We start from the raw sequence: 24360 nt of genomic DNA, 5'->3' as shown, positions 1-24360 counted from the left end.
CTAGACTTGTCACTCTTAAATCAGATATAGCTAGGCAGAAACAAAAGAAAAAGAATGGCACTTAGAAAAACAGAAAACAAAAAATGAGATAGTTCTTTATTTCAGCTTTGGAAAAAATACATGAACGTTGTTTTTCTTTCATTTGCCTTCAAAGGTTGCACAGTCAGGACATTTTTATTGCAGAGATTATTTCTCTGCACAATACATCTCCCTGCCGAGCACTGTTGAATAATCAGAAGATATGAGGTACCTAATCATCCTATTCTCCACCAAGATCTCAATGTAGGGTAAATCCCCAAGCAAACTGAAAACCATCCAATCAAATATAACGGGAACATTTGTAACTGTGGCATGGCTTTTTAAATTGCTTTTCCATCAAGATTTCATAAATGTAACTAAACCTCAGTTTTATGTTTTCTATGCAGATGGCAGCGGGGCTTTGGTAAAATTGACCTAATGTTCATTGGCATTCAAATACGTAGCTTGAGTGAAGAGCCCTGCAGTGCACATACTGTAGGAAGATTTACAGTGATACACATATACAAACAATCATGAAAACAAGGGTTTTCATTTGACAGGTCTGTACATTTTGTGAACATTGTAACAAATATTAGTTTACATCAGTTTGTTTCACTTCAACAGCACAGAGATTATTGTATACTTACTTAAAGCAAGGATGTGGCCCATCTGCTTGAGGAATACACTGTTGTTCTGTTTCTTGTAGATTTGGACACTCATTTGCACTACCAATTTGAAATTGTTTGATAGTCCTTTTTCTGGTACGATTTCCACCAGGAGATGCTATATCGCACACCTTGGCACAAGCACTCCAATCTGACCACTCGGATACTTGACACTCTTTGTCAACAACACAAGACTGGAATGTAATTGGCAATGTTTCTTGTTGGCAAAAGCTGTGGAAAATGTTTCAAATTGTTAGTCCACATATGAGTAAATAACAAATGTGAGTTATTTTTGCTAGTTAATGCTTCTAACTGTATGCTTATTTCAAATATATGTTCTACTAGTGTTGTACTCTATATTACAGTTTAGATTAGAAAATGATTTTTACAGAGATGTTTTTGTCACCGTACAGTATCTTGATAAAGAATATATTTAGGAATAAGTTGAAACACAAACAATGGAGTAATTCCTCAGCTGGTTTACTAATTAGCAGATGCGAGCTATACCAGAAGTATACTCACATGACATAAAAAAATGGCAAAAAAATATATATTGTGCCTTTTACAGGGTCATAGCATAAAAATTGATAACATTGGATTGTATAAAGTAATACATCTGTGACACATGCTAGTGTCTGATAGGAGGCATCTTATAATAGAAATAGTAATGTGTGGCAATACTGTATGTGTTGTTGCTTGTATTTGATTGGCCAACGAAGGAGGTAAGTCAAGGTCAAATGTAGAAAAATACTGTGAACAACCCTTTTGATGAGAAAAATGGGAGCAAAAATGGAAGTAACGTCCAAGTATAAAAAAATTAACAAAGCAACTGCAAAACAGGAGATTTTTGTACTCATTCTTAAAGTGACAGTCACACAAATCCTTTCAATTTCAACTTTACTAAATGAAAAACAAGTCACAACTACCGTTTTTTTAACAAAACATAACGATAAACTTGTAGTTCTACAGACACACACACCTACTGTATTTCAACCATACAAAATTAGATCCTTTAGTGCCATTCTAAGGATGAAAAGAGTTATTTGTAATTTATTATTAATACTTATTATTTACAAACGATCTATGTTCCTGCTTGATAATTCACTTCTGCACTTACTCTTTGCATACTTTAGATAAAAATGTACTTATATTGATGATTTATTTAACAGAGATAGGAAAAATAGGTTACAATGACATTTTGATCATGCTATAATTTCAGATATGTGGTACAATAGGCATCAAGTTTAACATGCAAATATGTGTTATGCCTTTCAATTTTGTCACTGCTCTATTTCATTCAAGGTCACAAGTTTTACTGATAGATGATCATCATGCCAAGAAAAAGAAACGGTTTAAGATTATTCCATGCGCAAGGGAACACTGAAACATGGCACAAACATTTATTGTCTAGTCCCTCTGACTTGTTATTATCCACTGGTGCTATGCTTTGTTTCCAGCTGAAAGGAGGCCTCAGGGACTTGTTCTACTTTAGTCAGCCAGCAGTTCTCGGTGATTAGCTTAGCACGAGAAGTACTATAAACAATGTATAGAGCCTCTACGATAGGAGAAATAAATCCTGATCATCTTTTTCTAAAATAATTCAGCTGTTAAAAAAGCAATGATGTAATAGCTATATTTAACAAAACAAATATACATGATTAACCCATGTGAGAAGTTGATAAAGATGTGTTTAAATTGGGCTGTCAAACGTGAAATAACACATAAAACATATTCCTTAAAAAAGCATATGAAAAGACTCTTGCAATGGGATTTTTTTTAACATCCTCAAAATCTACTACACTAATCTTATATCATATGGAAAATCATTTAGTGCCATATGGACTAAGAATTACTAAGCGATACAATATGTTACAACCACATAAGAATACCTTGAATGGGATGTAAAATATACAATTAGCCAAGCATTAAAAGTCAATGTGCAGATCACATGACCCTAAATTCAAAATCGGGCCAAAAAGTTCACAAATCATTATTAGTCAATATGCCCTTTCTGCACTGCCATTTAATGCCATTTTTGCAATATTCTGGCAAAAAGTGGTTGCGTTTTAGTGAAATTCTAGCAAAATTGGCAACATTTTGCAGTAATCTGGTGACAATGTTGCAATTAATTGTGGTTTTTCAAACTGCCAAGAAATATATTTTTCACAAAATAAAAATAAATAAAAAATATCAAATTTAAGAGACATTTACAAAAACGATTTGTGATGCGCATTTGAAAACAATTGCACAAATCTGCACCCTGTGTACAGTACATATGCACAAATTTATTACAAATACAATATTCAGGATATCTAGACTGTATTAAAATCTCAGACTGGCAAATTTTGAAATCCACCGCTGGACGCAAGATACTAATTTAGAATATGTATCAACGCATTAAAATACAGTATTTGTCAGTGAATGTAAACACCTTGGATTCGTAAGCCACATGGGGCATTTCTGTAGAGTGCAATAAGAGAAGTTTGATATATACTGTGTAACCATGCTGTAAAATGGCTACAGTCATCTCTCCTGCTGACAGTAAGGCCTGGTAAGTTATGGGCATGCCAGCAGTAATTATGGAGGTTTGCCCTCACACCCTGGTGAGGTGCCCTATGTATGGATGGGAGTGGTCACATGCTCTGAATCCATGATTAGTGATGTCAGAGTTGTGCCAGCCCCCAGAGGATACATAAGGCACAGCACTGCTCAAAAGTTAGGTTGTTGGAGGTTGTTGCTAAGCTGTTGGAAAGTTATGTAAGAGACTATGAGACAAGGAGCAAGTCTGAGTGCAGGCTTTGGAAAAGACAGCTTATAAGACTGTGACCAGGGACCTGGCACAGGGACTATCTCCCTAAGGGGAGTTAGGGAATCCACCAATTTGGGAAAGGACAACTTTCAAAGGGAAGTGCGGTGAACATGAGAGGCTAAGTACACCCACTGTGAGGGGCAGCTGGCCCGCCGCAAGTCAATAAAGATGATCCTGTTAAACCATACCCTCGTGTGTAAGTGTGGGTGATTACACAGAGGAGTGCACCACAGAGGAGTTCCTCACCAGGACCATCCACAAGCGGACGCTGGGATCCTGATGCGGTGGAGGCGCTGCACTGGATATAGGTAGGACTCAAGCACACTACCTCAGCTGCCTGTCTGGGTTGGCATTCCCCACACAACATCATGCGGGAGACTCAGGAGTCCTGTTGCCAACAGGTGCAGCACCAGACACTACACTGTAATGGGGACTGGTTAGACCACAGGGGCCAATGTGAGATTGGGTGGGTCAGGCTAGGCCAGAAAATCCATTACATTTGGAGGCGCTGCTGAGAGGACCTGTCAACAGGACAGGCTTTTGCTAGGTCACTGGGAAACAGGGAGAGTGTCTGCTGCCACTTTGTGCTGCGTTGGGACGGACCTAGGGGTAGTCAGGGGGCTGATGGAGTTTGTCAGTTCGCAGGGACGACCTAGGGGCCTGAAAGGAGTTGGGGGTTTGGATAGCTATAGGCTATAGACTATAGCTGTCCTAGTCACCTTGAGGCAGTGCTAGTGGTAGGATGCCTAAAGGGATAGCCTGTTAACGTGGTCAGGAATTCTGGAGAGGGTCTGCGCTAGGCTAGCCAACAGTAGGTAGATGCCCCAGTACTGCATGGAAGAGCCAGAGTACTCTAGCCCATTCCAGACCACTTACCGAAGGGAGCACAGACTGGGAGGAAGGAGATACAGCAGACACAGATAGAGTGAGCCTAGCCTGAGGTAGTGCAAACACGAGTCCAGCCTACATTAGGTACACATGGTGGTGCATCAAGGTAATCTTTATTGTACTGGTGTGGTAGCTGCCCCGCAGAGAGGAGCTCCATGTACAATAATCATAAGTACAGTGAAAGAATGGCGACCACTAGAATGGAGGATCCGCGCGGTGCGGAAGGTACAAGATGGCGGACGGAGGATAATGGACAGAGCGCACATGGCGTGTGTGTGGGTGAAGGGCAAGCTAAGGAAATGACTTTCACGAGCCTGCTGTGGAGTGGTGCTAAGGCTGTAGCCGCACCGTTTTGGTCCTGCCTAGGACCGCAGGGTACTACCCTGGAGGACAGTGTTGAAGACATTGTTGTAATGTGTGGTGAAAAAGAAGGATCTGCTTGCCAGCCGGTGAGCGCTATACAAAGAGCTACCTCGGTAGCTGAAGCGATTGGACATGCAAACCAAGATGGCGGCTCCCGCTTCCCTGGGAGACCGCGTGGGTTAGCTGCAGAGAATTCTGCAGTTGCAAAAGTTGCAGACAGTTGGCCAGGATTGGCGCCAAAGAAAGAACCCCACCCTGTTGGGGATAAGGGCGCGAAAGCTGTGGCCGCGCCCTCTAGGACTGTGACAGGTGCGGCCTCAATTAAAGGACATCCTATCGAGCTGTGTTACCCGCCCATAATTGCTACTAGTGGGGGTGGTTTCCAGCTGTGTTAGATGAGGGTGGAGCTGGTCAAGGGAGTGGCTGGCAACTCAACCCCTGCTTGTCAGTCGCACAGAGCCAGCTTACAGAACAGACAGTTGCTGCAAGTGACTCCTACAAAGACAATGGCCTGTCCACAAGAAGTGACTGCCATGGTATCCACCCAGCCATATTCAATACCATGAGGAGTACTGGTGATTCGGGTGGCGGGCACCGAGACTGTAGTGGGCCTCTGCCTACAGTGCAGGCTACCCGGTGGTACCGTGGGCACGGCGGCGCGCTGTCCGCAATGTGGCACCCAGTACCTGTGGCCTATGCCTACATTTGTGCCCATTCCGACTATCGAACCCGCGGGGGATACGGCTAGGCTGTCCACCGGGTCCCCCGGTGCACTGTGGAAAGAAGGTGCAGATCCCGGAGAATGGGGATCGGGGCCGGTTGTTAAGGCCGAGCCCGAGGAGAAAGGAGCGTACCGACCGGGAGACAAAAAGGCGGTCGCCACGAACGGGGACCCCAAACAGAATGGAAGCGGATTCCTCCGATGAGGAATCCCGAGTGTCGTCCGGTGCAGTGATCCGGCCTGTGGCAGTATCCTGTGGAGAAAACGGGAGCAAGGTACCACTTACCGGGAGTATCGGTGAGAGGAGTTGGGTGTCGCCAGTGGAGCGGAAGGCCGAGAGACGAAGCCCTTCCATTCCTGGGACCGGCGGGTCCAGTGGTGACGGGCGATCCACGCCCACCTTGCGGATGCGGAGCGGTAAGAGCAGCCCTTGTACTTACCAGGCTCCGGTGACGGCATCCGTGGAGGAGAGGCGGTGCCAGGCCCAGGCGGTGCACGAGAAGGCAGCGGAACTTCCGGACGTTGTCATGGAGGAAGAGATCCCGCATGGGGATCCATCGCAAGATGGCGGAGTATCCGGTTCCGGAGAGGACGTCACTTCCGGCGGAGGTAGCGGAACGACCAGAGAGAGAACCACAATGCCTCGGCGATCGGGCAGCGCTTCCCGATCACCTGTGACCACAAAGAGCTGGCAGGCTGCGAGGAAAGCCGAGAAGGGTGAGGATCAGCCAGCGGAGAGTCCTCGCAGTGATCCGGGACAATCCAAAGGTAGAGAGCGGGTCGGAACCCCGCGGATACCATTTGCCCGTCCTTACGCCCAAACCCATGCCCTAGATAAAGCCCCTGTCCCAGTCACCTTTTCCCGTGGGTCCACGTCCAGTTTGGGGATGTCGGGAGGGTCCCAGGGAACCGGTGAGGAACGGACTGGGGAGAGACTGGCAAGTTACACATCCGACGATGGGTCGGTGGGTGGAGGATATTCGGGGGAGGCATCTGAGTCCAGTTGGAGACCTAGCGTGGCTATAGTAAAGTTGGAAGTAAGGCCAAAGAGTGCGGGGTGGCCTAAGTCCCGATCTACTGAGACATCAGGAGTGTCTTCCTGGGGGGACACGGAGGAGGGAGATTCCCTAGAATCAGAGCCCGAGAAGGTTAGGGAGACCCGGTGGTGGGCCCCATTATTTGAGGGTTATGTGGGGTGGATGGACCGCACTCGGTTCCTTCTGAAAAGGGAAGATGTCGTAGACTACTGGTGGGCTAAGGGGGAATTTACACCGGAGAAACACCAAAAGGAGATGCAGGAGCGGTGGTTCCAAATCTGCCACGGCAGTATCAAGCCCAAGGGTCCAAGTATACTGACAGACCCTGTAGACCCAGACGAGCCCCTATCATGGGTGTTGCCAGGGAAGGCAGGGAATGCAAACTTAACAAGGTGTAGCCGGGCTGAGAGGGCTATTACCGCCCAGTACAAATATTCCCATGGCTTGGAATATCCCTACGTTCCAGAACCCCTCATGCAGGAGATTGAGGACAATAGGGACAGATGGTTGCGAGAGACCATAGAAGAATATATGGTCAATAAAGGGGGTGCCATTAAGGGCAGTAGAGCTGAGGAGAGGATAGCACACCTTATGCGGGTGTGGAGTATAGGCAGGAGTGTCTATAAACACGAAGTGGTGTATCGGCCTGAAAGGGGGTCATCACGTGATTATAGCGTGACCGTCCTGGACATGGGGGGTCGGGAAGTCAAGAAACCTGATCCTCGCCACTATTATTAGGGGGGAACAGGATGGCTGTTGCGTAAGCTAGTGGCTGCTGGTCAGGGCTTGCTTGGCGCAATATGTTGTGAATCTGTAAGGTTATTGTGACTAATTATGTGTGTCATTCATTTTACAGTGCTTCCTGAAGAAAGGTACTTCAAATTTAGGTCCCAGCCGGGGACGGTGGGATTCACCAGGGGGAGAATTTAACCATGCTGTAAAATGGCTACAGTAATCTCTCCTGCTGACAGTAAGGCCTGGTAAGTTATGGGCATGCCAGCAGTAATTATGGAGGTTTGCCCTCACACCCTGGTGAGGTGCCCTATGTATGGATGGGAGTGGTCACATGCTCTGAATCCATGATTAGTGATGTCAGAGTTGTGCCAGCCCCCAGAGGATACATAAGGCACAGCACTGCTCAAAAGTTAGGTTGTTGGAGGTTGTTGCTAAGCTGTTGGAAAGTTATGTAAGAGACTATGAGACAAGGAGCAAGTCTGAGTGCAGGCTTGGGAAACGACAGCTTATAAGACTTTGACCAGGGACCTGGCACAGGGACTATCTCCCTAAGGGGAGTTAGGGAATCCACCAATTTGGGAAAGGACAACTTTCAAAGGGAAGTGCAGTGAACATGAGAGGCTAAGTACACCCACTGTGAGGGGCAGCTGGCCCGCCGCAAGTCAATAAAGATGATCCTGTTAAACCATACCCTCGTGTGTAAGTGTGGAGTGATTACACAGAGGAGTGCACCACAGAGGAGTTCCTCACCAGGACCATCCACAAGCGGACGCTGGGATCCTGATGAGGTGGAGGTGCTGCACTGGATATAGGTAGGACTCAAGCACACTACCTCAGCTGCCTGTCTGGGTTGGCATTCCCCACACAACATCATGCGGGAGACTCAGGAGTCCTGTTGCCAACAGGTGCACCACCAGACACTACACTGTAATAGGGACTGGTTAGACCACAGGGGCCAATGTGAGATTGGGTGGGTCAGGCTAGGCCAGAAAATCCGTTACATACTGTAATAGTGTTTATGATCTGCTTCTGTAACTATAGCAAGACTTGGTGTATAGATTTGTGCAGAAAACAAATGTGAGAGAAGACAGACCTAATTATTAAAGGGCTGTTTGACTTGTATATCTCCTATGCCCCACAAGGCAAGATACCCTGAACAGATCTCGATACAGTACTTAGGAAATAAACTAATTTAAGTATACAAGTATACTTAGGAGTAGTATACAGGGACGCCAACAGGGGGGACCACCAGGACTGCTGTCCCGAGCCCCGTCAGGCAAGTGGGCCCTCCTCGCCGGAGACACTAAAATGTATTTCCTGCAGGCAAGAGGGGGCCTCCCTTCCCCAGACCCCCTCTACTGTGCCCTCCCCTTCCACAGGCCCCCTCTGCAGGGCCCTCCCCTTCCCCAAGTCCATTCTGCAGGCTGACACAAATCTGGTAAGCGGGATTCCCCAGGCTCTCATTCTGTGGGCCTCCACCAGGGCTGCCGGCCTATCCGAGGGCCTCAGGTAAATCCACTATGTTCCCTGATCCAGTATCCCCTTTCGCCATCCTCCCCAGGCTCAGTACCGCCTTTTACCCCCTCCCCAGGCCCAGTAACCCTTTTACCCCCTCCCCAGGAATAATACCCCCTTCTACCCCTCCCCAGGCTAGTACCCCCTTTTACCCCATTCCCAGGACTAAAACCCCTGTTTACCTCTCCCCAGGCTCAATACCCCTCCCCAAGTCCAGTACCTCCATATACCCCATCCCTAGGCCCAGCACCCCCTACATCTGCCATACCAGGCCCAGTAACGCTTTATACCCCCTCCAGGCCAGTACCCCCTACATGTCCAGTACACACTTATAACCCCCTCCCCAGACCCCTTTCCTCCCCCTCAGGACCTACTTATACCCAAAGAATCTCCTTATACCCTCCCCACCAGGTCGTCAGAACCTACTGAAATCTGCCCTGACCCATTACCTCCTTAAAGCTCCCCCATGTCTATCCCCCCCCCACCCATTACCTTCTTATATCCCCCCACTGGGTCCATTACCTCCATATAATCCCCCCACCCCCCCCCCCCAGTCCATTACATTTTTCGAATTCCCCACTCCAGGTCCATAACCCCCTTATAATTCCCCACCCCAGTTCCATAACCCATTATATCACCCCTCCACAGTCCATTACCTTTTTATAACCCCCCCTGTGCATTACCTCTCTATAATGCCCCCCCCCACCCAAATCTATCACCTCTTTATAATCCCACCAGATCTTTTACCACATAACCCCCCCAGGTCCATTATCTCCTTTTAATCCCCCAGGTCTATTACCACATAATCCCTCCCCCCACCAGGTCCATTACCTCCTTGTAATCCCCCCAGGTTCATTACCTGATAATACCCCCCCAAGTCTATTACCACTTTATAATCCCCCTCCAGTTATATAACTCCTCCCCCCAGGTACAGTACTTCCTTATAATCCCCCCCGGTCCATTACTTCCTTATTATACCCCCCTCCCCCCGAGGTCCATTATCTCTCTATTATCCTCCCCCCAGGTCCATTACGTCTTTATAATCCCCCCACCCTGGTCCCTTACCTCTTTATACCCCCCCGGTCAATTACCTCTTAATAATCCCCCCCAGGTCCATAACCCCTTTATAATCCCCCACCCCCCTCCAGCTCAATTACCTCCTTATAATCCCCCTGTAAGGATTCTGCTTGATTTGTGCCAGGTTTTGCTGCCAGTTCGTGTTTTCCAGGCTGACAATGAATACTCTTACAGGACTCTGCCCCTGGGCTCTGGTCGGTTTATTTGTATCCCTACCTAAGCCCTGCGGGTCCGCTTCCTGATTTGAGATGAACACCATCACATTTTGCTCGGCCAAACATGGACCCCGCAGAGGTAGGCGAGCCGTATCTCTCCAAGGTTAACTACTCGGAGATCATGAGACACGCCTAGTCCAGCAAAACAGCTGTCACTCATTTCTAGCCGACATCAGGACATTATCATCCGGCTGGATACATTCCAGCTGGGTTCTACCCCTGCACCACCATTGCTAGCTGCGTCTCCAGCACCAGCTCTGTCATCCCCTATGCCCAGGGAACCATGGATCCCAACGCCTCTATGTTATGGAGGGGACCCTATGACGTGTGTAGAGGATTTGTGAATCAGTGTCCGATCCAGTTTGAAACCCAGCCCTCCATGTTCTGCCCCCATCGATCCCAGGTAGCATACATCATTTCCCTACTGACAGACGAGGCTTTGGCCTGGGCCTCCCATCTCTGGGAAAAGGAATCCCCACTGATTGACACCGCCACTGATTTTCTCCAAGCATTCAAAAGAGTTTTTGATGCTCCCGGCCAAGGGTCCTCTGCTTCTGCTGTGCTCCTTCGAATCTAGGAACCTGCACTGGGGCCAGTATGCCATTACATTCCATACCCTTGCTGCTGAGACGGGCTAGAACGATTAAGCTCTGATGGCAGCATTTCGGCAAGGGCTTTCTGAGTATTTAAAGGACGAACTAACCTGCCGGGACAACCCTAAAGATCTGGAGGAATTGATTGCTCTCTGTATTAGAATAGATCTCCGGATGCGAGAACGACAGACCGAGCGAGACCGTCCTTCAAAAACTCCAATAATTTGGCCTGTTCCCTCTTCAATACTCCACTTCCTGCACCTCTCCTAGATGAGGAACCAATGCACTTAGGTGATACCAAATTACCTGAGCAGGAGAGAACTAGGAGCCGTGACAGGGTGCAGTGCCTGTATTGTGAGCTCAAAGGTCATCTTGCCTGAAATTGTCCTAAATCAGGGAAACCCCAGTGCCAAGTGAAGATAGAGGAATATTCTCTGGGAATGTCTTCTATTCCTTCTCCATCCCAACCGGCACGGCTCCTCCTGCCAGTTTCACTTTTCTGGGGACCAGCCTCCATCTTCACTCAGGCTTTTGTGAACTCAGGAGCCGCAGGGAATTTCATTGATCATGCATTTGCAGAACTCCACTCTATTCCCCTCTGTAAGTTGAGACCCTGGCAGCAGTAGGGGCCATTGATGGAAGACCTCTGATACCTGGAACCATCACCCTCAAGACTAATCCTTTGCTGGTGTCGCTGGGGTACACTCCACAATGAGACACTTTTTTTCTATGTAATTATCTCTCCCTCTACTCCAGTGGTCCTATGCCTTCCCTGGTTGCGGCACCACAACTCCAAGATCGATTGGGCAACTAGTCAAGTGACATCCTGGGGACAACATTACTAAGAATCTTGTATCCGAGGTCTTGCACCATCTCCAGGGTTCGACCACCCACAGAGACTTCTTCGTCATGCCTTCCAGTTTTTTACCAGGAGTTTGCTGATGCATTCGATAAAAAACAGGCAGAACAGTTACCGCCACACCGATCTTACATTTGTACCATCGACCTGCTCCCAGTGGCCATCCTCTCCTCGAGGCCTCACTTACCCCCTTTCATTACCCCCGCTCTCCTCATTAACCCCCCCTCTCCTCGTTACCCCCCCTCTCCTCATTACCCTCGTTCGGAACCAGAAATCAAGGCAGTACACTTTTCAGTTCCCACCCATCCGTGGACGCACTAATCTGTGGATTTTGTTGTGGAATTGCCGCCCTCCAGGGTATGACTACCATACTGGTCGTAGTCAATCGCTTTACACGTCAAGCCCCTTTTGTTCCTCTCAGGAAGCTACCTACAGCCTCAGAACTTTCTGAAATCTTTATTAAGGAGATATTTCACCTTCATGGATTCCCAACAGTTATTGTCTTGGACTGCGGATCCCAATTCGTCTCAAGATTCTGGAAGGCCTTCTGTCAAAGAATGGGCATCTTCCTTCATTTTTCTTCTTCCTACCATCACCAGTCCAATGGACTCACGGAAGGGGCTGGACAGTCCCTGGAGCAAATCCTGCTATGTTTTTGCATCTGAACTACAGGAGGAGGGGTTGAGCTGCTCCCATGGGCTGAGTTTTACCGTAATTCCATGAAACACGATTCCACATTGGAATCTCCGTTCTTCTGTGCCTATGGGTACCACCCTGCTGCCCTTCCTCTTTCCAGTCCTCTCTCCGGAGTTCCTGCAGTGGATTATAAAATCTAAGATCTCCAATTACTCTGGAAAAAGATCCAGGCCAATCCGGCCAAAGCTGCCCTCCAGCAAGAGACCCAGGTGCAAAAACATCGACGTCCATTCCCCCTGTTTCAAGTGGGAGATCAGGTCTGGCTGGCTGCAAAAAAAAATCCGGCTGAAACTACCTTCCTCCAAACTCGGGCCCGAATTCATTGGAACTTACAAAATCCTGAAAAGGTCAACCCGGTGGCCTTAAAATTGAATCTTCCGGCTGGCTTAAGGATGCCTCCCTTGTTCCATGTCTCCCTCCTCTAGCCGTTAGTCCAGAACACTTTCCTTTTTCCTATATCACCTCTTCCTAGGCCATTTGTGATGGATGGCCAGGTGGAATTTGAAGCAGGTCAGATACTGGATCCCTGAAGATCCAGTGGCGGGCTACAATACTTTGTCCATTGGAAGAGTTATGGACCTGAGGACAAATCATGGGTCAAATCCAGGGATATCCATGCCCCCAAACTGGTCCGGGCGTTTCATCTGAGATTTCCTGCCAAACTGGCTTAATTCGTCCAGAGGTTTCTCCTAGAGAGGGGGGTACTGTAAGGCTTCTGCTTGATCTGTGCTGGGTTTTGCTGCCACTTCGTGTTTTCCAGGCTGCTTGCCCTTTCTGCTCAATTTGGCCATTTTGGTTACTGGCAGCGTGCTATATAAGGCTGCACTTCCTAGTGGGAGTTGCCAATCATAGCTTTGTGTTTTTGTAGCTCCTGTCGGTCTTTGCTGTTGCCCTTTCCCGTTACCTGTTTGGATTCCTTGTTGCTGACTCCGGACAGTGACTCCGACCTCGCTCCTTTCTGCTTGCCCTGACCTTTTGCATTTTCCTTGGACTTTGCACCACTGCCACCTTCCCTGACCTTTTTGCCTGTCCCCTGGACTCAGCAACTCTACCACCAGCCCTGACCCCTGATTCCATACCTACTACGGATACTCTTACAGAACTCTGTCCCTGGGCTGTGATCAGTTTATTTGTATCCCTACCTCAGCCCTGCGGGTCCGCTTCCTGATTTGAAACCAGCACCGTCGCCCGCCCCCACCAGTGCGTGGGGTGGGGGCGCCCTTCTTCATATGTTTGTCCTGGGCCCAGCGATTTCTGTTGGCGGCCCTGGTCGTATAAAAGTATGCTCCCTTATGGATTATATTGCAGATGACTCTATTTGGAAGTATGCAAGGCCATCTACTCTCTCTTTCATAATCCCTATTTTAGCATCTGGTCATTTTTTTAAATAGACTTAATTTACCAAAACAAAATACTAAATTGAAGAATTCCGGTAGATCAAACTTTTTTTACGTGTCTACGTGTGTAAACCTACAGTATTTTTACTAAGGTTGCCATTCTCTGCTGAAGTCCTTTTATGAGTTGAGATGACAACAAAAAAATCTTCAGAACTAGATACAATACTGAAGACAAAACAGGGTACAGAGAGTGATAAGTCTTGAGCAGAAGAAAAAAAAATCTCAGAATGAGATATAAAATAAAAATATCACCTGTGAGAACATTCACATGTCACAGACAGGTCTGCCACCCAGCTTTTCACCATTATCTCTTAGCATACAATGCATCCACTGCAGCAAGGGATTCTGGCAAATAACATGCAAATGAGCATACAGTGTCACCTTTTACGTAATGTCCATTTTAACATGAATCCTTATAAGCGTATGCATGCCATATTGCACTGGGTTAGAGAAGTGTATATATAGCCAGTAAAACCTCTGTTGCTCTACTGCTAAAACTTTAACGATTGCCCTCTTTATCTCCCGTCATGACTATTGTAACTTCTGCTGTGTGGCATTCCTGCTTCTCACCTGTCTACCCTACAGTCTATCCTAAATGCTGCTACTAGAATCACTGTACTATCTCCTAAATCTGTCTCAGTGCCTCTCCTGCTGAAATCCCTCTCCTGGGTTCCTATGAAATCCTATATTACTTATAAAATTCTCCTCCTCTCTTTTAAGGCTCTACACTCTTCTGTCCCTCTTTACATCGCAGCCCTAATTTCTCGCTATACACCTGCTGAACTCTTGCGTTCTGCTCAAGGATGTCTTCTGTCTACCCCTTTTCTATCTAAAGCCCTCTCCCGCCTAAAACCTTTATGACCTTTCTTAAAACACACCCTAAAAATGTAGCTCTGGGACTCTTAGAAGAATATAAATGTGTGGCCTTGGACTCCCTCCCCCCCCCCCCCACAGTGTGAGGCCCACAGGAGAGGGACTACTTCTGCCATCCCAACATTGAAGCACTACCAGAAGGATGTTCAGAGCAAGATATAGAACCAAAGGCCTTTCTAACCAAAGATATGCTGTAATGCACCTGGAAAAGTTGTAACTCTAATAAGATGCCAGTAAACACTATTCTTTTCATAACTATGAAGTTACTGGCACCATCCTTTCTCCCTCATCACCGAGCTGCAAGGACCCAGCACCCTGATAAGGTAATACACTGAGGAAGCAAAATACATATACTATCCAATGTAAACTCCCTATTAGCCAGACAGGGAGGGTTACACACATATGGGAGAATAAAACTCACAACTTGACAGAAGCAGAGTATACTTTTCTACTTACACAGCAGGTACAAATGTCCTCAAAATTAGATCAGACTCATTATGTTAATGTTATGTGAACCTCAGTTGGCATAACGTTAATGGTAAAGTTGTACAAACTAAAGAAAGAAGCATAACTTATACTTAACATGTTAACAACACGTTAAAAGCCTAGCATTATAAACAACTGACGTTAGGGAAAATGAACATGAATAATATTAACTATAAGGAAGACAGTAGCTGAAATATACACACATAATATACAAGTGTAGCCATGGCTAGTCCAGGTTATACTTTCTGCCCCCTGTCACGTAAGTCCTAGTAGCTACAGGCAGTGGCAGGCTATCCTGTGGGGTTTACTCCCCTCATGCAGCCTCCTTGAGTGGCAGGAGTGGAGGTGGGGCATGGTCTGCGAGTTACCCAATCTGGGTGCAGCCCAGGTACCCTCCCCTTCTGCACATAGGAGGAGGCACTCTAAATTATTGAGTCCTAGTCTCTCCCTCAAGGGAGAGAGACGTGCTTTCAGACCCTCCAGGGGATGACTGCAGCAAAAGATTTGAACAGAGGACAAGACCTTCAGACTGCGAGAAGGCTGGTACCATCCAGAGGTCTGGGCCCTATTCTAAAAGACTATGCATTTGCTGTAATAACACCTGCAGTGGATGCTACAACAAAGGATCCTGTTTTATACACCCCTGCCTAAGTTACAGTCTATAAAGTAGGCGTATGCTTGAAGCCTGTCTTGGTGGGGACTGTCTCCAGTAATGCTGGAGCCTGCAATGACTGGAGGCGTTGCACCAGAACCAAAATCCAGCCTGAGGATCACCAAAAGCCTGTCCTGTTTCCCCTTACCATAAATAATATTCATAGAAATAAGCAAGAAAATTGCAAAAATATACACAAATAAAAATGTTTTGATTTCACATATACATTAATATAAGAGAAGCTAAGAAATATCACAGAATAGAGAAATCTAAATACTATATTGGAGATTATGGGGTTCATAAACCTAACAATAGCCATTAATAAGTGGGAAGGTAACCATTGTCTAAACCAGGGGAGCGCAAAATTTTGCTGCTGGGCCCCCTGTCTTCCCTAGCGCCCCCCCCCCCTACCTGAGAACTGCGCCAAATGACATTTCGGGGTCATGTAACGTAACGTGATGTCACATGACCCTGCAGCGTCATTTGACGCCGCGTTGCCATGGTGACGCATCACAGAGCATCTGAATCTGGGTAAGTAAATAGTTGCACAGGCCTCACACGATCCCCCGGCATTTAATTTAAATGCCTTGGGCAAGAGCGCGGGGCCTCTGCAACCGCCCGCTTTCCCCCTCCCCCCCAGCAAAATCTTCCGCCCCCAGTTTGCGCACCCCTGGTCAAAGCAATGACCACTGATTCCTGAGACTGAGATTCATCACTGATTTGACAGAAGTAGTTGCACTCTGACACAACACATGAAGATGTGCAAATTCTTCACTGGCAAAAGTGAATAACAGAAACATGTTTTTATTATTTTTTGAGGTTTCCAATGCGGTAAAACATATGAATACGGAAAATGTGGGGAAATTTGGCAAATTCCATGAGAAACTGCAAGAAAAACCCCACTGTAGCTATAATCATAAGAAAAAAAATCACAGTAGTGAGGTAGTTGTCAGAAAATCAGTAACATTGGTAAGTATCAGGGTGAAAGCCCAATGCCTTTTGGTATATTTCAACTCAGCAAATAAATTACCACTGGTTCACACTTTTCTATGCACAGACCTTACACTTTAATATGTACAGCTTAGAGCAGCGGTGCGCAAAGTGGGAGGGGGGACATGGGATTTTTTTGGAGGGGCGCGGGCACTTGTAGGGGCCCCGCGCTCTTCCCCAAGGCAATAAAATTAAATGCCAGGGGACCGCGTGAGGCCTCTGCAACAAACTTACCGGGGTTCAGACGCGTTGGTGTGACGCGTCGCCATGGCAACGTGCCATCAAATAACGCCACAGTGTCATGCGGAGAGATGTCACACGGCATCACCATGGTAACGGGGTCACGTAATGTCACAGGACCCCACAGCGTCATTTGAGGCCGGCGCAAAAGCGAGGGGGAGCAGGCAGGGGGGCGCTGCTCCAAAAGTTTGCGCTTCCCTATCTTAGAGGATAGAAGGGAGAGGGGAATATGATTGAAACTTTGAGGAAGGTAAAGTACAGGAGGGAAGCATGTTACAGAGAAATATGTGCTAGAACAAAAGGCTATGCTCGAAAAATGGAGACTGAAAAATGTGAGGAAGTACATCATCATGAAAAGGGTGGTGGATTTGTGGAACAGCCAACCAACAGAGGTGGTGGGGGAAATATAGTACAGGAATTAAAACATGTTTGGAATAGACATAAGGCCATCCTAAAGACAAAAGAAAAACAAGGATTGAATAGGATCTGAGTTTTTACTGCAGATAGGAAAATGAGCAGACACGGTGAGCCAAGTTGTTCTTATCTTCTCTCAAATTCTATGTTGCTAGAAAAAATAAAACTAACACACTCCAGAAATGTCCTGACAAATACAGTATACTTTCTATTGCTAAGTCCTTAAATTATTTTCCTGTCAAGTTCATCGTTACAATTTGTAACCCTCTTGCTATTATTTCACACTTAATTTTTGTGTAGTGCTAAGGCTAGACTATTAGAGTTAATTGCTTATTGACTTTATCATGGGATTTCTTTCATTACATGCACAATAGACACAGCGATGCTTTACATTTTGTAACCAGTAGGTTTCAATGGATTCCAGCTAACACGAGGACAAATTAAGTAAATGCTTTAAAGAGGAAAGCATTTTTGAATACATATTGAACACAATTAAGTTAATCTGAAACAAGTGGTGACAGTGTTGTATATAACATTTTCTCTTGGATTATTTATTTTTTAATTTTTTTAACTCTATGGAGTTAGCAACTGTATAAAAAGGTTACTTTCCCAATGGATGCGGATTGCCTTGGTAAATCGGTTGGCAATCCCCGGCTGAGGGAAACGCTTCCCATTGTTTGAGAACTCAGCTGCTGTGGCTGTATCTTTCCTGGAGTTGTGGGAAATTGCTTTTAACTCGGTTCAAAGGAAGGAAAAATTGACTACATCTGTGTACAGATGGATACACAATACCATTTCTGCTGGCTATGTAGCCAGTCTGAATTTCAATGATTTAGTTCTACATGTACAGTAGTTCCTGACACTAAATGCACATTGCACATCCTCTCAACTAAAACTTTAATATGCAGTACTTTATAAAGACCAGAAGCTTAATGCAGTACTTTATAAAGACCAGAAGCTCAATCAAGGTTACAACGTACTGTTCAAACCTCCTTATAATAGCTATATATTAGGTGATTGTGGTTTTAAATAGACGGGGCAGTGTAAAATCGAAGATGACAATGACCTACTTAATCTATGACATTTATTCAAGCAGTATTTAATAAACAGTTGTAAACAACCCACCTCAAACACGGTATTGTATATCAAGATAACTCCATTTGCTTAACTTGCGTCAGTTTGTACTAGCGGAATTTTTGTGGAACTTATATGTCTTGTACATTTTGATTATTACCAGATGTTTTAGGTGCAGAGAAACAGATGTAGCAAATGTTATTGCTTCTGTTAACATGATGCATTGCACAAAAAATACATGAAATATTGCATTGAAAATGACACGTGACACGTTTCAATGGAGCTGTGTTAAACTTTGTTTCAAATACCGCCCCAGCATTGGTGAAATGGATCACATTAATGCGAGAAATAAGATCTACTACATCTGTAAATGCCAACTAAACATGGCACATTTAATTGTCAAAATGAGAATGAAAAATCTTACCAAATTTTGATATGTGTCATTATAATAATGCAATGCTCCATTATTTCCTCCTATAACCACTACATAATTAATTTACTTAATTTAATAACTGGTACAAGCGGACCTAAACGAACACAAAGCACTTTGTGGCAGTAATGGAAAGTAGTGCAGTGACACAAATTGTAGAAAGTTTTGCGCTGCCTGATACATACAGCATAAAATGGCAATAAAGTACAATGCTAAATAATGTGTTTAATATTGGAACTAAACAGTACGTTATTGATGCCTTATGTTCAATCTGATGTGTTATGTTGAAATGTATATGTATTTCTACAGCAAATTACTCAAGAATTTGAAAATACAACTACAGATATATCATAGCAAGATGTTTTCCGCAACCTAAGTTGTCATCGGGTACAGTACTCAACAAGGAGCGGACATGACTTTGCAATGAGACGGAACGACAATGAAATAATCTTATAAAAGGGTCAGTATGTCTACATTAACTTTAGTGTACCTGAGGAATTGGCAATTTACACACTTTCCAGTATCAAATGGTCTTTCTACTTTAGCTTTCACTAATATTTTTATTGACAGTTAAAAACTATGGACCCGAAAGTCTGTACACACTTCTAAGCTTTTAAAAAAAGAAAGTAATAGTAGATAAGATCATATATTTTAAATACGTTTAGAGCATAACATTAAAAATATATAAAGATAACTCAAAATAATTGATTTTCAATGAAATTTTTACTTGTCACTAAAAGTAAGCCATAACCTAGCACTTGTCATATACTGTCATCATCAGTTTATCATTCTACGGCCGCGCTTATAGTCCTGGCTACGGCGACCGCAACGGAGCATGTTGTCAAAACAAGTTTATTTAATCCGTTGTGTGCACCTATAGTAGGCACAACCGCAACGTTGTGACGGCGCGACCGAAATCCCTGAAGTCAATGAAAATTGATTTTTTTCAGCGACCGCTGTGTGATGTCAGCAGGCACATGAGTGGTTCAGCCAATGAGGGTGAACCGCTCACGGGCACCCCCCGCCATGCCCCCCGGTCACCGTCTCTTGTCTCCTACACTATAGGCAAAAAACACTGCTACAAAGGCGACGGATGACATCACAACGTCGTGTCGCCATAGCCAGGACTATAAGCGCGGCCTAGCTGAACAAACATCAAAGTTCAAAAAAGTTTACCTTGCTCTACAAATTCTTGACATTTCTAAAGACTTGGTAGCTGCTTAGTAATCATCCCATTATCATTATTTGTCAATGCTGCTGGTAGTTGTTTTTTGGATAAACGTTTCATCAATGATTTTGTGTGCACCTTAAAGATAGTAATATCCCCTCTCATTTTGTTTTGGACTTAACCATTTAACACCTCAGTACATATAGCTCACTTGTATACATAGTAGTACTTCAAGCAATTCTACAACTTATTGTACCATCCTGATAAATCTTGTTTAACACGTTATGTTTCTCAGTTTTTCCACACTATTTATGTTCATTATAAAAGGAAAAAAAACTGAATAAAGAACAGTGAGTGGTGAATGATCCTAAACGTCTAGAAGTTCATGGGCCTGAAACCAATAATTGTTCCCCTTAGGCATTATCATTAAAGCACAATTATAAGCCTAAAACACATGATTATGGAGGCATGAAAATACTCATGCCTCTTTACTGCCTTTAATTATATGCATGACAATTCAATGCCGGTATTACACTTTTGAAAAAAAAAAAAACACCTTCATCCACTAGACTTGGATGGACCTCCATTATCTGTGTACTAAATCTGCAGACAGGGATGTAACATCAAAACTTACTACATCCTAAAAAAAAATTTTTCCTTACCAATCTCTTGATGCTTTATGCACTGGGAATACACACACATATCATATTCCAACACTACAATACTTTCATTGACGATATCTATATTTGTACTGCTTAATATTATAGAACACAGGATTAAGAACTTTTTTAAACATCACAATACATTATGTGTGCATTTGGCACTATCTGTCAGATCGAGAGAGGGATTCTAGAGAGGTCAAAGGATTTAATTGTTTACTATCATTTTCCCTTTCATCTCCAGCCAGTATCTACTTTCTGTGACTTCAGTCCATGCTCTCCAGAATTAACCCCCTGCTATCTACTTATCCTACGGCTTTTGATACATAGGGGAGATTCACTCTGGTCGTTGCCTGGTAATGCAGTTAATATGATGTTAACTGCCATTGATTTGAGTGGCACTTCTCTCCAACATTGAAATTGGATCAATTGTCAAACTGCCCTTATGCCAATGAATCCAGGGCTGACTTTCTCTACCTAATCATTTGAGTGTATATTTCTGTTATTAATCACTTACCATCTTACAAGTTCTCACTCAAAAAATTATTCCATTCAAAGAAAATTGGGGATTTTAGTTGATGAGGCAAATTTCTATTTTTACCATAAACTATACAGTATCTCATAACAGCACTGATTTATAGCACAGGTTTCAGTTTTCAATCAGTTATATCTATTCTTCTCCCATGGAGTCTGAAGTCCCATGTTTCTCTCTAACATATCTTTGTTTTCATTTCAGTGACAAAAATAAATCTTTCTTACTCGAATTTTATCCATGGTTTCTGGTATTTTTTTTTATATTCTTGTCTTGGCACTTTCTAAATAATCTTTCCCTCAGTCAAAAGCCATAGCTCAAAGCCAGGTTCAATTAATTCCTCCACACTCATTTTTTTGTTTTGATTACTTTAGAAATGATGTATTGTTCAGTACTGAATAGAAAAGCTGTATTTCGGTGGTGAGAAATCTGTCAATGTAAACTCATGGCACTTACGAGAAACAATAACCCAGAAAGATTACTTGGCACGCCTGTCCCTGAATTCCAATGAGTCTGCAATAACATATTGAAAGGATACATCACATCACAAGAATATGTTATGAATTTCATCGGAACAATTAAAAAAGTTGTGTCAGAATTAGAGATCCGCCCAAGTCCGTTTTCCAGATTTTCTCGCAAAAAGTCAGTTTCGCGGTGTAAAATCTGCCAACGGATTTGGTCGGTTTAAATCCACGTGGATTAATCAAAAACCGCCATTGGATACAACCCATGGATGGATTTGTAGGATCCAATCTGCGGATTCAGCAATCCGTTGGCAACTCCTTAAGAATCCACCAATGGATTGCTGAATCCACAGATTGAATTCTACAAATCCATCCACGGTTTGCGGAATCCGCGTAGTGTATTGGTAACAATAATAAAAAATCCGCAAAATGCGAATCTCCATTTTTGAGATTGATCCGCTGTGATCCGCAGACCAAAGGAACCAAATCTGCTGCGGATCCAAATTTGCCACCAAAATTCGTCCATCTCTAGTCAGAACATTGTAATTTATTATACGGATGTCTAAAAAAAAAAAAGTTGTCCATTCCAACGGTACTGAATTACAAATACAGTACTTTTTGTGGACCTAATCATAATACAACATAGTACATAGGTAATACATGGTGATAACAATCTGGATTACACTCCATATTCAATACGATTTTTCAGTTTAAAACATTGCGTCAAAATTTCATTAATTTGCATACAGTACACGTCTCATGACAAGATTTGAAACGTCCCGGCTGGGAAAGTGACCCTGAAAGGTGCAGTCAGAGCACATTGAACTAATCACAGTAATATGTTGGAAGGGTTGAAAATTGATAATTGACACTTAGAAAATACAGATTAGCATAATTATTTTTAAAGCTGGACATTTTCACTCAAGTTTTGATTTTGGTTCTATATTTGTCAAAATTCAATTTGTTTGGTTTTGGTGTTGGATTTTACAATAAAGAACAATAAAGAACAAAAAATGCTTCAAATAAGTATACGGTAAAAGCAATTACCAAACTAAAATAATATACCAAAAACATAAATAATTTTTTTAAATATCATGAAATGCACATAGATGGGCACATGGTGTTCTGATTTGGGTTCTAAATTCTTTTTGGGTTTTGGTTTAAAAATGTTAAGGTTTTGGGTTTTGTATTTGGTTTTAGAATATAAGGTTTTGGTTTGATTTCACGCATTTGGTTTTACCCGTCTCTAAATTTATGCTAGTGGTGAGTTAAATTGAACACACATAATTGAATGATTAAAAATGAGTTTACTAAGTTATCAATCACCTAGTTTAAACCTATTCACCATCACTGACACTGTGAGACTTCACCCTTAACTTCTGTGAAATATTGTCCCATTATATATACATAACACATTTACGAGATAACAGCATTCAATTCCTGTCTCGTGGTCTATTGAATAGCATGTGAACACTTAATTCTTCAAGATTTGCTCGTTTACATACCCACTCTGCATACTACAAGGAAATTATGTTTTTTTACTTTGCAAGTGGTATTTTCGATATGTAATGAATAGACTCCTCAGCATTCAGAATAAATCACACTGGTTTCACAACAGTCATCCTTCATTTCTATGTTGAAAATGATGGAATATTAAATAATTTGTTTATAGCCTCAGTAATATCTTGCATAGTGCTTATACACTGCAATTGCTTATACACGGCACTCAATTTGTTCTTTATCATATTGTTAGAGTATGAAACAGATTATTTTTTTTAGCAGTAATCAAGAAAATGCAGTCATCTATTTTTTTTCCAATTTATCTTAGGTTTATTAATATATCTTTGGTTGTACTGATATGCTTTGTAGTGATGTGCAAAAATGTAACCTAAATTCACATTTAATGCAAAATTGGCCCAACATTTCACAATTTTGTTTAATTTTGCAGCAATTAAAAATACCACTTATGAGCACATTCACATCTCAGACCGGTTTTGCAAGAAGTTTGCAAGACTCAGAAACTAGACCCTGAAATGTGGCCGATTGGCTTATATGCAGTAACTGCAAAGACATTAATCTATACCTTGTGTAACGGATTTTCTGGCCTAGCCTGACCCACCCAATCTCACATTGGCCCCTGTGGTCTAACCAGTCCCAATTACAGTGTAGTGTCTGGTGGTGCACCTGTTGGCAACAGGACTCCTGAGTCTCCCGCATGAAGTTGTGTGGGGATTGCCAACCCAGACAGGCAGCTGAGGTAGTGTGCATGAGTCCTACCTATATCCAGTGCAGCGCCTCCACCTCATCAGGATCCCAGCGTCCGCTTGTGGATGGTCCTGGTGAGGAACTCCTCTGTGGTGCACTCCTCTGTGTAATCACTCCACACTTACACACAAGGGTATATTTGAACAGAGTCATCTTTATTGATGTACGGTGGGCCAGCTGCCTGTCACAATGGATTCTCTTAGCCTTCCATTGTTCACCGTATTTCCCTTTAAAAGGTATCTCTTCCCTTAATTGGTGGATTCCCTATCCCCGTAGGGATATCTTCCCTGTGACCAGGTCCCTGGTCACAGTTCCATACACTGTCCTTTCAACAGCTTCTCAACTCCTCCTCTATAACTCAGCAACAACTAACTTTTGCACAGTGCTGTGCCTTATGTATCCTCTGGGGGCTGGCACAACTCTGACATCACTAACCATGGATTCAGAGCATGTTACCACTCCCATCCATACATAGGGCACCTCACCAGGGTGTGAGGGCAAACCTCCATAATTACTGCTGGCATG

At 44.0% G+C, this 24360-nt stretch overlaps 1 protein-coding gene across 1 annotated transcript in view; it reads right to left on the bottom strand.

Annotated features, from left to right (window-relative positions):
* Window positions 1-24360, bottom strand: part of THSD7A (thrombospondin type 1 domain containing 7A) — a 665741-nt gene that overhangs the window by 207129 nt on the left and 434252 nt on the right. The window contains exon 4 of the mRNA XM_075587236.1: window positions 666-914. Coding sequence (XP_075443351.1) covers window positions 666-914 — 249 coding nt within the window. The remainder of the gene's footprint in view (window positions 1-665; window positions 915-24360) is intronic.

This window comes from Ascaphus truei, chromosome 2 (genome assembly GCF_040206685.1).
Source record: "Ascaphus truei isolate aAscTru1 chromosome 2, aAscTru1.hap1, whole genome shotgun sequence".
NCBI classification, from domain to species: domain Eukaryota; kingdom Metazoa; phylum Chordata; class Amphibia; order Anura; family Ascaphidae; genus Ascaphus; species Ascaphus truei.
This window is presented reverse-complemented; position numbering and strand designations above follow the sequence as displayed.